This window comes from Argiope bruennichi, chromosome X2 (genome assembly GCF_947563725.1).
Source record: "Argiope bruennichi chromosome X2, qqArgBrue1.1, whole genome shotgun sequence".
Taxonomy (NCBI): domain Eukaryota; kingdom Metazoa; phylum Arthropoda; class Arachnida; order Araneae; family Araneidae; genus Argiope; species Argiope bruennichi.
The window spans coordinates 92390100-92403121 of NC_079163.1; the positions used below are offsets into that span (position 1 = coordinate 92390100).

At 32.1% G+C, this 13022-nt stretch overlaps 1 protein-coding gene across 2 annotated transcripts in view; it reads right to left on the reverse strand.

Annotated features, from left to right (window-relative positions):
• LOC129960998 (protein TANC2-like) overlaps positions 1-13022 on the reverse strand; it is a 52345-nt gene that overhangs the window by 13284 nt on the left and 26039 nt on the right. For both annotated transcript variants that reach the window (XM_056074789.1, XM_056074788.1), the window contains 6 exons: positions 12075-12285; positions 9206-9393; positions 6796-6982; positions 4265-4500; positions 2512-2719; positions 2195-2431 (listed from right to left, as the gene is read on the reverse strand). In XM_056074789.1, coding sequence (XP_055930764.1) covers positions 2195-2431; positions 2512-2719; positions 4265-4500; positions 6796-6982; positions 9206-9393; positions 12075-12285 — 1267 coding nt within the window. The remainder of the gene's footprint in view (positions 1-2194; positions 2432-2511; positions 2720-4264; positions 4501-6795; positions 6983-9205; positions 9394-12074; positions 12286-13022) is intronic.

Genomic DNA, 13022 nt, shown 5'->3' on the forward strand with positions numbered 1-13022 from the left:
AAGTCAGCACGCAGATGTCTCTGCCTGGTCTCCCAGATTTTATAACAAAACTCACTTATAATCTTTTTGCTTGGGCAAGATAAACATGTTTAGTTTCTATGCTTTTATATTGGCTTTAAGATTAGTTGAAATAGCTTATATTTCTCGAAGATTTAACAATTTAACAAAGGAGTCAAAATACTTCTCAAGTATACATTTTTATATTGGAAAAGTCATTTAATCCATTCATATTGAAGATTCTGAATTCGCATTGAAGATTTAATTGTCTTCTTTGTTACCACAGAAAATTATGATTCGTCGTACATGATTCTCTGTATATTAGCTATTACTTTTGGATGATTTCTGTCTAGAGAACCTATACTTCGTCCTCCTCGATAATTACGAGGTTTGTTCCAAAACATCCTTAGTTTTGTTTTCTCCTGGGGTATTAACATAACTAAAGTTATAACATACGTATAGATTAAATGCGATATTCGTTCAATGATAAATAAAAATAGGATTGTGCAAGGACAAAAATTTTGTATTACTATTTTCTATTCTTAACGGTTATTTCATACTAAAAGAGGTGTTCAAATGAAAAGATACGAAACGACACTATGGGTATAAATGAAGACTTTATTCAAAGTATACACCATAGACCTGAGCACAATGATCCCATTGATTAACGAGCCGAAGGATTCCTTTTCCCAGAATTCCTGTGGCCGTGACGAGACCCAGTCCTTCACAGAGCTCTTGAGTTCGCCGTCCGAGTTGAAGTGCTTCCCTTTCAAATGTTTTTTCTGGGGACCAAACACATGAAAATCGCAGGGCGACATGTCCGGGCTGTAGGGCGGATGGTCGAGATGCTCCCACTTGAACTTGGCTAGTTCCACTTGTGTGACCCTGGAGACGTCTGGATGTGCTCTATCATGGAGCAGAACCACACATTCCGTGAATAGCCCCGGTCTTTTGTTTTTGATGGACTTGCGTAGTCTTCGAAGTGTCCCACAATACACATCGGAGTGAATGGTTCTTCTGTGCTCGAGGAATTCAACAAATAGCGGACCTAGGACGTTGAAAAAGACGGTGAACAACACCTTGCCTACTGATGCCACGGCTTTCAGCTTTTTAGGGGGAGGTGACGACGTAAGTTTCCACTGCATGCTGTCTCTGGCTTGTAGTGATGGCACCAACTTTCATAAACTGTGATGATCCGCTGCAGGAAAGCGGGGTCTTCACGATACCGAAACAGATGTTGACCTATACACCATACGCAGTTTCTTGTTCTGGGCAGTCAGCTGCTTCGGAACCCACTGCGCGCACACCTCCCGATAACGCAACCTGTCGTGAATAATTGTCCACACTGTTCCAACGCTGACATCCATTTTCACCGCCAACATTTGCAATGTGACTTCGTCGATCACTTCTCAGTAGGTCGTCCACCTTGCCGTTGAGATTGGCCGTGATGACTGTGTTTGCCTGGCCTGGTCTCGGATCATCAACCAAAATCTCACGGCCTGCTCGAAAATGGGCACTCCATTTTCTCACTGACTTGTCTGACACACAGTCTTCCCTTTATACGGTGACCATCCAGCGATGAATAGCGGCCGGTGTAACACCTTCCGCTGTCAGAAATCTGATGATACCGCACTGATCCTCAATCGTCGAATTTTGCAATGTGAACGCCATATTCTCTTCCCATGCACTGCCACGTCATGTGGGTTGGGTTGACGGGGCGCCTAGCCCCGGCAGGGGCTTATCCCCGTTAATGATAGACACTTCAGAGGACCTGGCTTTCCTTCCATTGCCGTGACCGTCTTCGACGGGCTCTGAAGGTGGACTGAAAGCCTGCTGATTCTGCTTATGTAGTATTGGCCAAAGAGCGTCTGCTCTCTCTTGCGCATGCGGGGGCCCGCGCATGTTCCGATCTACACTGAAGACTTCAATCGCATCTCTAGATGTCTTGCTACGTTCTCCCATAACGACATAGGCAAAAATGTTAACGGTTACGTTGTTATGACATTTCGTACCTTTTCATTTGAACAACCCTTGTAATATTAGGTTTCGTAATCAGGGTAAAACTTTGTGCTCATCCTATATAAACTTATAACTTACAAAAAAATTTACGTTGCTGATTTCAGTGGCAAATAAATTATATTTCATATATGAACATTAAATGTGATGTGAATTCGAAGTATTAGTCAGAAAATTATACCTTTGCTCCTGAAGAAAGCAAAATTTGCACAATTTTCAAATGTCCGTGATCAGCCGCTTCCATTGCAGGTGTTTTCCCAAAATCATCTGACGAGTTTGGGTCAGCACCAAATTCTAACAATAAACGTACTATTTCTAAAAATCCAATTTTGCATGCTAAATTGAGAATCGGTTGTCTTTTCAGAGTATCCATTTGGGAATTAGGATTAGCTCCGGCTTTCATGAGTAAACGAATGATCTGAAAACAAAAAGTCAAATATAGACAGTTTAGCTGATATTTAGTTTGTTGGTTGATTATTTACTGATTTAGGCACATACCTCTTCGTCCGTCCAAAATAAAATTCGTGGTGCTTTGATAAGGACTGTGGGTGTATCTAAGGAATGATGCAACAAAAGAGCTTTCAGACCTTCCTCTTTTTCGAAAAGGTTAGAGCGACACAGGTGGTAAATGACTTCTGATTGTTTTTCTGGAGTTATTGGATAACGCAGCCTTGCAGGAAGCACGGTGAGATACGAGTGGCCATTTCTAAGGATGAAATATAAAACTGTAATCATTTTATATATGATAAAATACGGCAAAGACTATTTTTCTACTTCATGTACAATGAAGCTCATTTTGGCATGCGAAACTTAATTGCGTTATTAAAAGTATTTTTCTTCATTAATATTTCGTTATATCTATTATTTCTTGAAATTTCTTTTTTATTAATCCATAACCATCCTTTTCTGACCAAAATCTAATTAGATTATATATATCATTATAATTTTCCTTTGCTGCTTACATTCGTCGGTTAAATTCTTTGAAATACGAGGCGATTACTTTGATTAGCAACCAAAATTAGTAACTGCGATCTCAGTAGAGGTCTGTCTATACTGTTTGAACAGAAAATAGAATTATATGCATTTTGAATCTAAAGTATGAATGCAACCTCATGCCCCTTTAGCGGACCCAGTGGAATGCTAAAGATTAATCCCTCTTAATGAGACCGATGTTAGAAAGTTTTCTGTTAAATGTCCTGTTATCAAGGTGATTCTCTTTCAGCTTAAAAACGAATTAAAGTAAAGAAAAGGGAAAAAAAAAATGACGATGTCGTGTTGGCGTTACCACGGAAAGGGGGTGCAGTAGCTTCTGAGGGTAAAGACCCTTGAGCACCCGAGGGCAGAAGTCTGATTTCTACCTCGTGAAACACACGCCCATTCGCTTGCACAACCCCTTTTTACAGGGGGGAACATTCACACACCTCACAGATAGAAAACAGATGAAGAACAGCCATGCCCGAACCGGGAGGCCCACATCACGGGGAAGATGCGCTACCCCTATGCCTAGACGCCGGCAAAAAAAAAAAAAAAAAAAAAAAAAAAAAATACTTATATAAATGTACATGCGATGTTGCGCACGCAGTTATTGACAGCAAACTCCGAGGAAGCTGGCAAGCATGAATAGTACAATATACTGTATTGAAATCTACTGTAGTACATGTTCTTATCTAAAATTTTATAGCAGTATTTAATATGTATCAAAACAAACACACGTCTAATTTTAATAATTTTCGCGCAATTTAATTAAAATTTTTATAATCACGGCAAGATTTTATGTTCACCTGTATTATTGTTTTTTACTTTAAAGTACATTTCTAAAAAATTAATTGCATTTGTTTGAAAATATATATTTAAAAAAATCTACATTTATTAAATTGAAATTCTTTCTCTATTACTGCAGGTTGAAAAAAGCGAAGGTGGTCCAAATTCGTCAACACTCCCCAATTTTTTATGAAACAAAAATCTGTCAAAAGCTGTGCAACTGAAATTTGGACGAAGAAAAATTGGTTAACTTTAACAAAAGGGCTCCTTTTAACTTAACAAGGCTGCTCACTAAAAACACTGCACTAATTCCGATCACGAGTTCAAATTCGTTTTATTCTTTCCCCACATAATATAAATGAGCATGCCTATAATTAAATATTTATTGATATCTACTATTAAACTTTCTATTTCAGAACTATTTAATAATAATCATTTTACATATCTGAAAGGAAAGTGAAAATTTTAGAAATCGAAATAAAATATGTACCTGACATCGCAGCTGAATTTGTTGGTCTTTAGTAACCAGCGGCGTAGAGATGGATGAGACAGCATGAGAGATTCGTCTTTTCTCTGGATGAGAATACCTGAGAGAGTCCTGAGAGTCTGCGTAAAATCTGACCATGAAAAAGAGGGTATAACAGATGCAGCTTCTAAGCTGTAAAAAATTTCCACAGCAGTCAGCGGCCTTAGAGAAGCCAGGCATATTTCCAAAATTGGTTTTACCTACAGACGAAAAGCATAAAATGATTTTCCATATTTGAAGACTATCGATATATTGCAATATATTATGACTCACCAGGGTTATTTGTTATGACAAATAAAAGACAGGAACAATAAGTTGTGTTCACATGAAAGAAGAAATATTTCTCACAAATTGTTGACCCATCAATTTTTTTTTTTTTTATTTCACAAGTCAAAAAGAAAATTACTTATATATATATATATATATATATATATATATATATATATATATATATATATATATATATATATATATATATATATATATATATATATATATATATATATATATATATATATATACATATATATATATATATATATATATATATATATATATATATATATATATATATATATATATATATATATATATATATACATATATATATATATATATATATATATATATATATATATATATATATATATATATATATATATATATATATATATATATATATATATAAAGATTGTCATTAAACATTTGGTACAAACTTCAATGGGTCATAGAACTGTGGCGAAAGCTTATAAGCCAGTTAACAGCCGTGCTACCCGAGCGATTGCCTTTGTATCGTGGTCATGTTACTGGGCTGCGAACCGCAAAGTCCCAAGTTATATCCTCGCGCAACGACAATCCACCACAGAACCAAAGACAGCTTATTTATAAGAGTTGCAGAGCTACAACTTTTATGATATTATTTTAAAAATTTGGATTTCTATTCTCAATTCTCATTTAGTAGTATTTTTGCACTGCGAGCTCAATGAGCATTGGAAAAAAAAAAGAATAAAAAAAAAAATAGAACTCAAAAAATGAATCAACATGTAGAAGATATATAGGTCAAAGTTTGCATAACAATTTGCCCTCAACAGCATTAAAATTCGCTCACTACGCACCTCTAAATGATAAATCAGAAAGCAAGAAAGATTGCCTTTCTCTCCTTGAATTCAGGAGTGGCTCAGCAAAGATCTCTATTTTGAGGTTTCGATTCCACTCTCACAATCCCCCTGTTAGATTCTACGTTTACTTTTGTGTGCAGTCTCTCATGAATAAAAGATATTCGATAGTTTTCCTAGACAAAATTTCGTTCACAATAAAAAAAAAAAATGGTTTCTTAGGGGAGAATTTATTTAAATTGCATTTCAGTTGCAACCTACTGAGAAAAACGTTTTATAGCACTGCTTCTTTCTTAGCTAACAGCTGCCACTACATAGAATATATATACGCAAGTATAAATCATAATAAAAAAAGAGTTTTTATAATAATCTTTATAAAAAGTGGAGAAATATTAAAAGTAGTAGTTGCTACGCTTTGAAACGATGAAGCAAAAAAAAAAAGACAGATTACAGAGGAAGGAACCCACAGCATTTAAGAAATGTGTTTCATAAAACAAATTGGAGCAATTGTTCGAAAGTCCGGTCTCAAAATTGCATAAAAAATAACATACTTTAACTTTACTTTTTCGTGTGGTAGATGCAACAACTGAAATTCTGGCAATAAACTCTCAATCTGAATCAACAAGATTGTCATATATATGGTTTTTCATATGTGTCACAAGAAAAAGGATCGGATGACAGCGTTGGCCATTGAATAAAATCGAATGAGAAATAACTTCCATATCTTCATTTTTTGAGTAATAAACATGCTGTGTGGGGATTTGTACTTAATTAAGTACATATATTACATTTTAAAGTACTTAAGAAAGAATTCCGAAAATGCATGCAGTAAAAATACTTTATACTGCATGTATTTTTCCTTTTTCATTATTTTTATAATTTCTTTATTCCAATTTTTACTTCTTTTTCGTAATTTTGTATAGGATCTTCATCTTCTTCCGATATTTTGGGGGAACTGTTAAGTTTTTTCACCGTTAAATCACTGACCATCTTTGCAGATAAATATATATATATATATATATAAGCATCAATTTCTGTTAAAATCTGTTTAGAATTTAAAAAATAAATTCGCATTCTGTTCGATTGTTTCCAATATTAAAGTTTATTCATTTGTTTGCATATGTAAGTAAGAAGTTAAATATATTTCTTTATAAATGAGAGTATTTTTTTTTATAATTAGCTAAAGCAGCATAACACAAACGTTTTTATAACTGAAATTTTGAAATATAGCCTAAAAGTGGAAGATTCTGATAAATAAATATTTTTTGTGAAATATAAGGTAACAAAAATTGAATGTTATTTGATATGAAAGAAAAGAAGTATATTTTAAAGAATTATTTAATGTTTTTAAGTGAGATCTTTCCATTAGAATCAACAGACCTTGGAAAAAGTAGCTGAGGTGGGAAATCTCAAGCTGAACATCAATGTGAAGATTTCATCCAGAGATACCGGAATGACGTTGAAGGAACTACTTTTGATAACTAAATGATTTTGCTGTAACAAATCCAGGACAAGTTTCACAAATAGGAATGTGGCATTTTCACCTGACGCAAGATGCTCAGCAAATCTGTAAAAGGAAAAATAAAACAATAGATAATGAATTCTCAAGTTGGGAGTCTGCAGTAAAGTCACGAGAATGACGTGCATGTATCTCTACTCTGATTTTTTGCTATAGAAATAAATCTATAAAATTAAACCCTTTCAACCTGAATTAATACTTTTATATACACTATTGATTGTTGTCATTAAATACCGAATTCCGTTCAAATATTTCAAATTAATAAATAAGAAATATTATTTAGAGCTTTAATTAGAGCTATTAATATTTCAAATTAACAAATAAGAAATATTATTTAGAGCTTTAATTAGAGCTATTAATATTTCAAATTAACTTTATAAGAAATATTATTTAGAGCTTTTTTAACTTCTAGGAATCACGCCCTCTGCACTAATATGAAAGATTATGTGCATTTCTTAGATACGCTATTTTAAAATCCAAATGCTCTTGAATGAAATAGCTGTTTTTGACATTTTCTTTTTTTACAACATGGCTTTAAAGAATAGCCATGTCATGTAAAAGAAAAGAAACAAAAATTTAAAAACTAAACAAAAAACTTCAAACTCTTATATATATTTTAACATTTTTTTTAAATATTGAAACTACTTTTTCTTTTTACGATAATGTAGTGAAACATCTTTAGTGTGTCTCTCGTTCGCGTGTCGTTTTCGTTAATACATCATTTTTTTGATTCCTTGTTTTTTTATTCATTATATTCCTTTAAGTGCTAAAACGTAATCTTTTTAGAGTCACAGGCATAGCCCGACTGTGATGAGTTGCCGAACGTGACTTAAGAATTACGTGATATCAGACAAATTAATTTCGTTTAATTAGAGGGAAAATGTCCATCAAAGTTTTCAAGATTTGATTAATTTCACTCATTCATAACAAATGAGTGGAGATGTATTAATGATTAGAAGTGGAAGAAAAATTTACGGAGCTCAGCACAATTGTGATTAGTACAACCTTATTATATCTCTATGATTGTCTTTCCATTTCATATTTTTCTCCCTCTCAACGAACGCACTTCTCTGTCTGAGGTTGGAGGTCAGCCACCAACTCATATTATATTCAATAGGGTGTCGCCTATTTTAAGGCACATTTTCTTTTTTATTTTTATCTTTAAAAAATGTACTTTTTTTATTCCTCACAATAGATGTAGCCAAGCAGTAGGCTCTTACATCAAGCGGCTGGAAATATACTGTCTTGTAAAAAATAATCAGATATTTTCTAAAGGCGATAAAATGATTTCCCAACCTTGAAAGCTGGTGAAAGTAGAATTAATAAAGACATATTGAGAGAAACTGGATTTTTTGGGGATATTTCTCAATTTGATGACGAAAGTGATGACAAAATAGTCATATTAGAAGAAAATGGATTGAAATATTTGAGAATGAGTTTTACTTTTTATCTGTAATAAAAAAATATTCTAAACTATTTAAAATATTGCAGTAACATTCTAATAATAAGAATAGAATGTTATTTTTATGTGTTCTATGGTAAAATTCCCAGACAGATGAAATATTTATGAATATTTTTATCCAACAAGGACTATTGTAATAAAATGTTGTAATTATCATCAACTGTTGTTCAGTTATTAAAAAGATAGAGTATTTAAAACTTAAACTTTATGTAGGCGTATATCATTATATAGAACAGCTAAAATAAGTAATCTATTGTCTTTCGACTCAGGAATTGAAATAGTTTTAGAAGAGTTTTTTCAAAGATGGACTAAAAATGTTTAATTGTATTCTTTTGCAAAGTTTTTCAGAATTTATTTTAAAAAATATCTTTTTTATACAGATAAATTTAAAGAATATATTGTTCTCCGTACTTCACTCTTTTGTTTCATAACATCTACCTTAAAGCCATATCTAAATTTGTAAGTATGTGAGAAAAATAAATTAATGTTTATTCTGCGGAAATCCATCAATTTTCCCATTACTTGTTATTTGTAATGGTTCTTATGCATATATTCTCATTATCAGAAATGATTCTGACACAAAATCTTACAAGAAAATATAAGCATCAAATTTGAATGAAATTTTAAAAGCAAGGAATTACTGACCCATTCAGTGTTTTAATGAATCTAAATTTTAAAGAGCAATAAAAAGAAAAAACGAAAATAAACTAAAATATATATCATTTTTTATGGAAACTGATAATCAAAAAAATAGTTCCCTTGGAATTAAATATAGATTGGAAAATTCATTTATGGGCAATAAAGTTTACCTGGAAATTTGCTTCTCATCACGACAAGCAGAAATGTTCGCCTGAAGAGCAGAGCCACTGTTTATTCTACACTTAATATATCGGAGAAGATCATCTCGAACTTTGGCCATGGCACAGTCTAGATTGATACGATGCAAAGGTAAAAGCGTGACCATATTCACATTATCGATGTTCACACTCATCACAACCTAAGAAAGTATACAAAAACATTCTCCCATTTATAAAAATGAAAATCAATTGCAATTGAACAAATTATCGAGTTTTACAGATAAAATATTTATTTAGTAATATTTTTTTATACAAGTCTAAGTCAAGAAAAACACCGGAGAAATTTATGTTGACAACTACATTTAAGAATCTGTAATATTGATTTTTTGGAATGTCTCATTGCTGGAAAGAGTGATTTACAGACATTCTTAATGAAAGCTAAATGGATGCCAGATTGTTCCGACTCTGACAGAAAACTTTGACCATTTGACGACCGATTTGCCGATTTTAGGGACAAAAATAAAGATTCTGCAATACACATTAGTTTTGGCGCTGTCCATGTTAGGACACGAGATCCGAGAATTCTTCTGGAAAGTTCTATGTCTTGTTTGCAGATTATAAAAAGCAAAGTGCTCACACGAGAGGTAATTCTCTCTTTGGGATGCTATCACATTTCGAGGAGGTGCGCCAAATACTATTGTGCTGCTGTTGTTTAATTGCTCTTTGCTCATGTGATACTGATTTCTGTAAGTGCTGTCATTGTTTACACTTCGGCTGAATTTTGCCACTGTGTTTCTTGTAAAATAAATTGCCATCTTTTATCACACAGTGTGTTGGACTTCTTTTACCTTACACTCACAGGACGATTTCCTTAAAAATGCTCATATGCAAATCCCACCAGAAAATCTTCCATATTCAAGCCTATTCATTTGATCAAAATCTTACGAGTGTTTGGAACACACACCAAATTTCTTTGGTGTAATTCCAAGTTATTTTAAAAAGAAAAGTCATGGAATTATCCCTTTCTGTAGCTTTCAGTCGAAAAGTTATCTCGGGGGGGGGGGGAATTTCCTGTTTAAGGCCACCGGAAAATTCTGTGCTGGAATACAAGCAGAAGTGCCCTCCTCTCAACTTTAAAGCATGCTTATGCAATATGGCTTCACGATTAAAACTTAATATATAATGAAATATTAAATGGTCTTATATATAATTTAAGAACATTTAATATAAATTTTGAACCACTTCCTTTTGACCCAAATCTATAATTTGGGTATCAAGATCCTATATCGAATTTTATTTATCTAATTCTTTCCGCTTTGAACTTCTCATGTTTGCAAACAGACAGATATAATTCAAAAATGATGTTTTCAGACTTGAAAAGCTTTAAAACGTAGAAATTCATTAAAATTCTAGATCAAATTTTTTGACGGTTAAGATTATAATATTATAAATTTAAGCTATTAAATATTTTTGGTGATTGTAATATTTTTATTTACTCTGCATGAGAAAATAAAATGCTCAGTGAGGTCTCTAGTCTTAACACCAGTTACAAACAGTTTTTAACAGTTATTCAATTCATTGAAACATTAAAATTAATAAAAGAGAATGGCAGAGAATGACAAGCCAGAATTTTCTATTTCAAATTAAGAAGTGAGATAAAGCCATGTGAAATACGATAAATCCACAAGGATATTTTTTTCGACCATTTAGCAGATAGACATTGTGTATTAAATGAATCATTTTACATATGCGATGTTTATTTGACACTTAACCAATTCAAAGTGTAATCAATAACTTAAATCCAAATGTTTCGGTTTTAAGGAGCAATAATGAATGTTTTTAGCTATCATGAAATCGTATAAAGTATCATGACTATGAATGCTAATGTTAAACATTTTATGAATATATGATCCTCTAGACGAAACTTCGTGCTTCTGCAATAAATATCTTATTGTCAAATGACTATGCCTTAAAAAACAAGTCTTTTAAAAATATCGAATCCCCACTATGCTCATATGTTATTTTCAAAACGGTGTGACAGTTTTTCGTCTGATATCTTAAGTCGAAACACCCGTAAGGAGTTCGGCAATTTGATGCTTATTCCAGACAATATCGGAGTGTGCAAAAAGTGAAAAAAAAATATACAAAAATGGATTATAAAACATCTCCTAGATACAATGGATTAGGAGATGTCAATTCGTAAAAAATTATACAAAAATGGATTATAAAACATTTCCTAGATCCAATGGATTAGGAGATGTCAATTCGTAAAAGCAAAAAATCCTTTTAACCAGTTAGTTTAACGAACATTTCGAATAAAAATTCCTTCCCAATTATTCTTGGTATGGTATATGGTAGTGAACTTTCAGTAAAATAAAAGTTTGATGCAACAATAATAGTAAAATCTCTCGACACTGGTGTACAATTAAGTGGCAATATCAAAATAATTGCATTTTTGGAACATAATTTAAATTCAAAATTTAGACCTTTGAGATGTATAAGTTAAACAGGCCTATGTTTTTTAATTTTAAGTGGTTGGTAATATTTTCGGCATCGAATTAATTGTAGTCGATAGATCGAAGAACATGCAAATAGAACTATGCGTACTGTAATTTCTATAGATGGATTGACAAGTACATTTTAGGAACATATATTGTTATACACAAAAACTTCCGTTCCAACATTAGGGAAATCCTGTTGCTGCCAATTAAGATAAATTCAACTGTGTAAACATAATTATTTTAGATCTCATTAAACATTGACAAAATAGAAGGAAGAATATATCACAAAAAATCTGGCATGGATGACTTTGATATAAACTGAAAAAAAGACATATTAGAAGTTTCTTCGGCAGTTTATCAGTTCCAATAACGTAATTCACCTTTAGCCAAGATGGGAATCTGTTTATATAAGTAGCCAGGAATGAACAAATGGAACGTGATGGACTTTCCGATTCATGGACACTGTCAATCACAAGAATGCTTGGACTTGCTGGATATTTTGAAAGATTTATTAATGGCTCTAGTATTCCTTTTTGGAAAGCCTTATCTGGATCTTCAATGCAAGCTTCCAAACTCAATAGCTGTTGACAGCTAAAATAAAAGCAAAGAGTTTTAAATTAAGTATCAATAAAATAATATAATTAGATGTTTTTATATCTCAATATTCTATTAATTATGAATATATTAAAATCAATAAGATATAACTCATTTGTATGTATGGTTGTTGTTTTGTTGAATTTGTTTGTTTGTTGTTCTCATTCTTTTTGTATGAATGGATTCATCCTTACAGTATAGTATCCTTACAGTCTTGATAAATCGCAATCACAGATATACAGGAGAAAAAAATTCTGAACAGAATTATATCAGAAATGTTATCTCGATAAAATGTAACAAACTGATGCAACATGAGATGCACAAAAGATATTTAATTACTTTTAGATAAATAAGATTTTATCGAATTATTTCAAAACTTTCAGACCGTAAAGTAATGGGGGAGGGAATTCCTTTTAAAATTTGACTCGATATTATTTAGATTGTTTTTTGTACATTTATATGATCTTTATACTTATTTTACTTAGCAGTTACTTATTGGTGAACAGAACAAATAAAAAGTACACATTGCTTTTCAAACAAAACTATAATATGTTTATTGAAAAATTTCTACTTTAAAAATTAATGTGAACGACTATAAAATCTGATATAAGGAATGAATTTTAGTTCACCTACAGTACTGAACTGAAAAAAAACTTTTGAGTCTTAAGATTATATTACAATCTCTTTTAATTGAAAAGACTAAAAAAAAAGTGAGTAGCGCAACAGTTCATCTT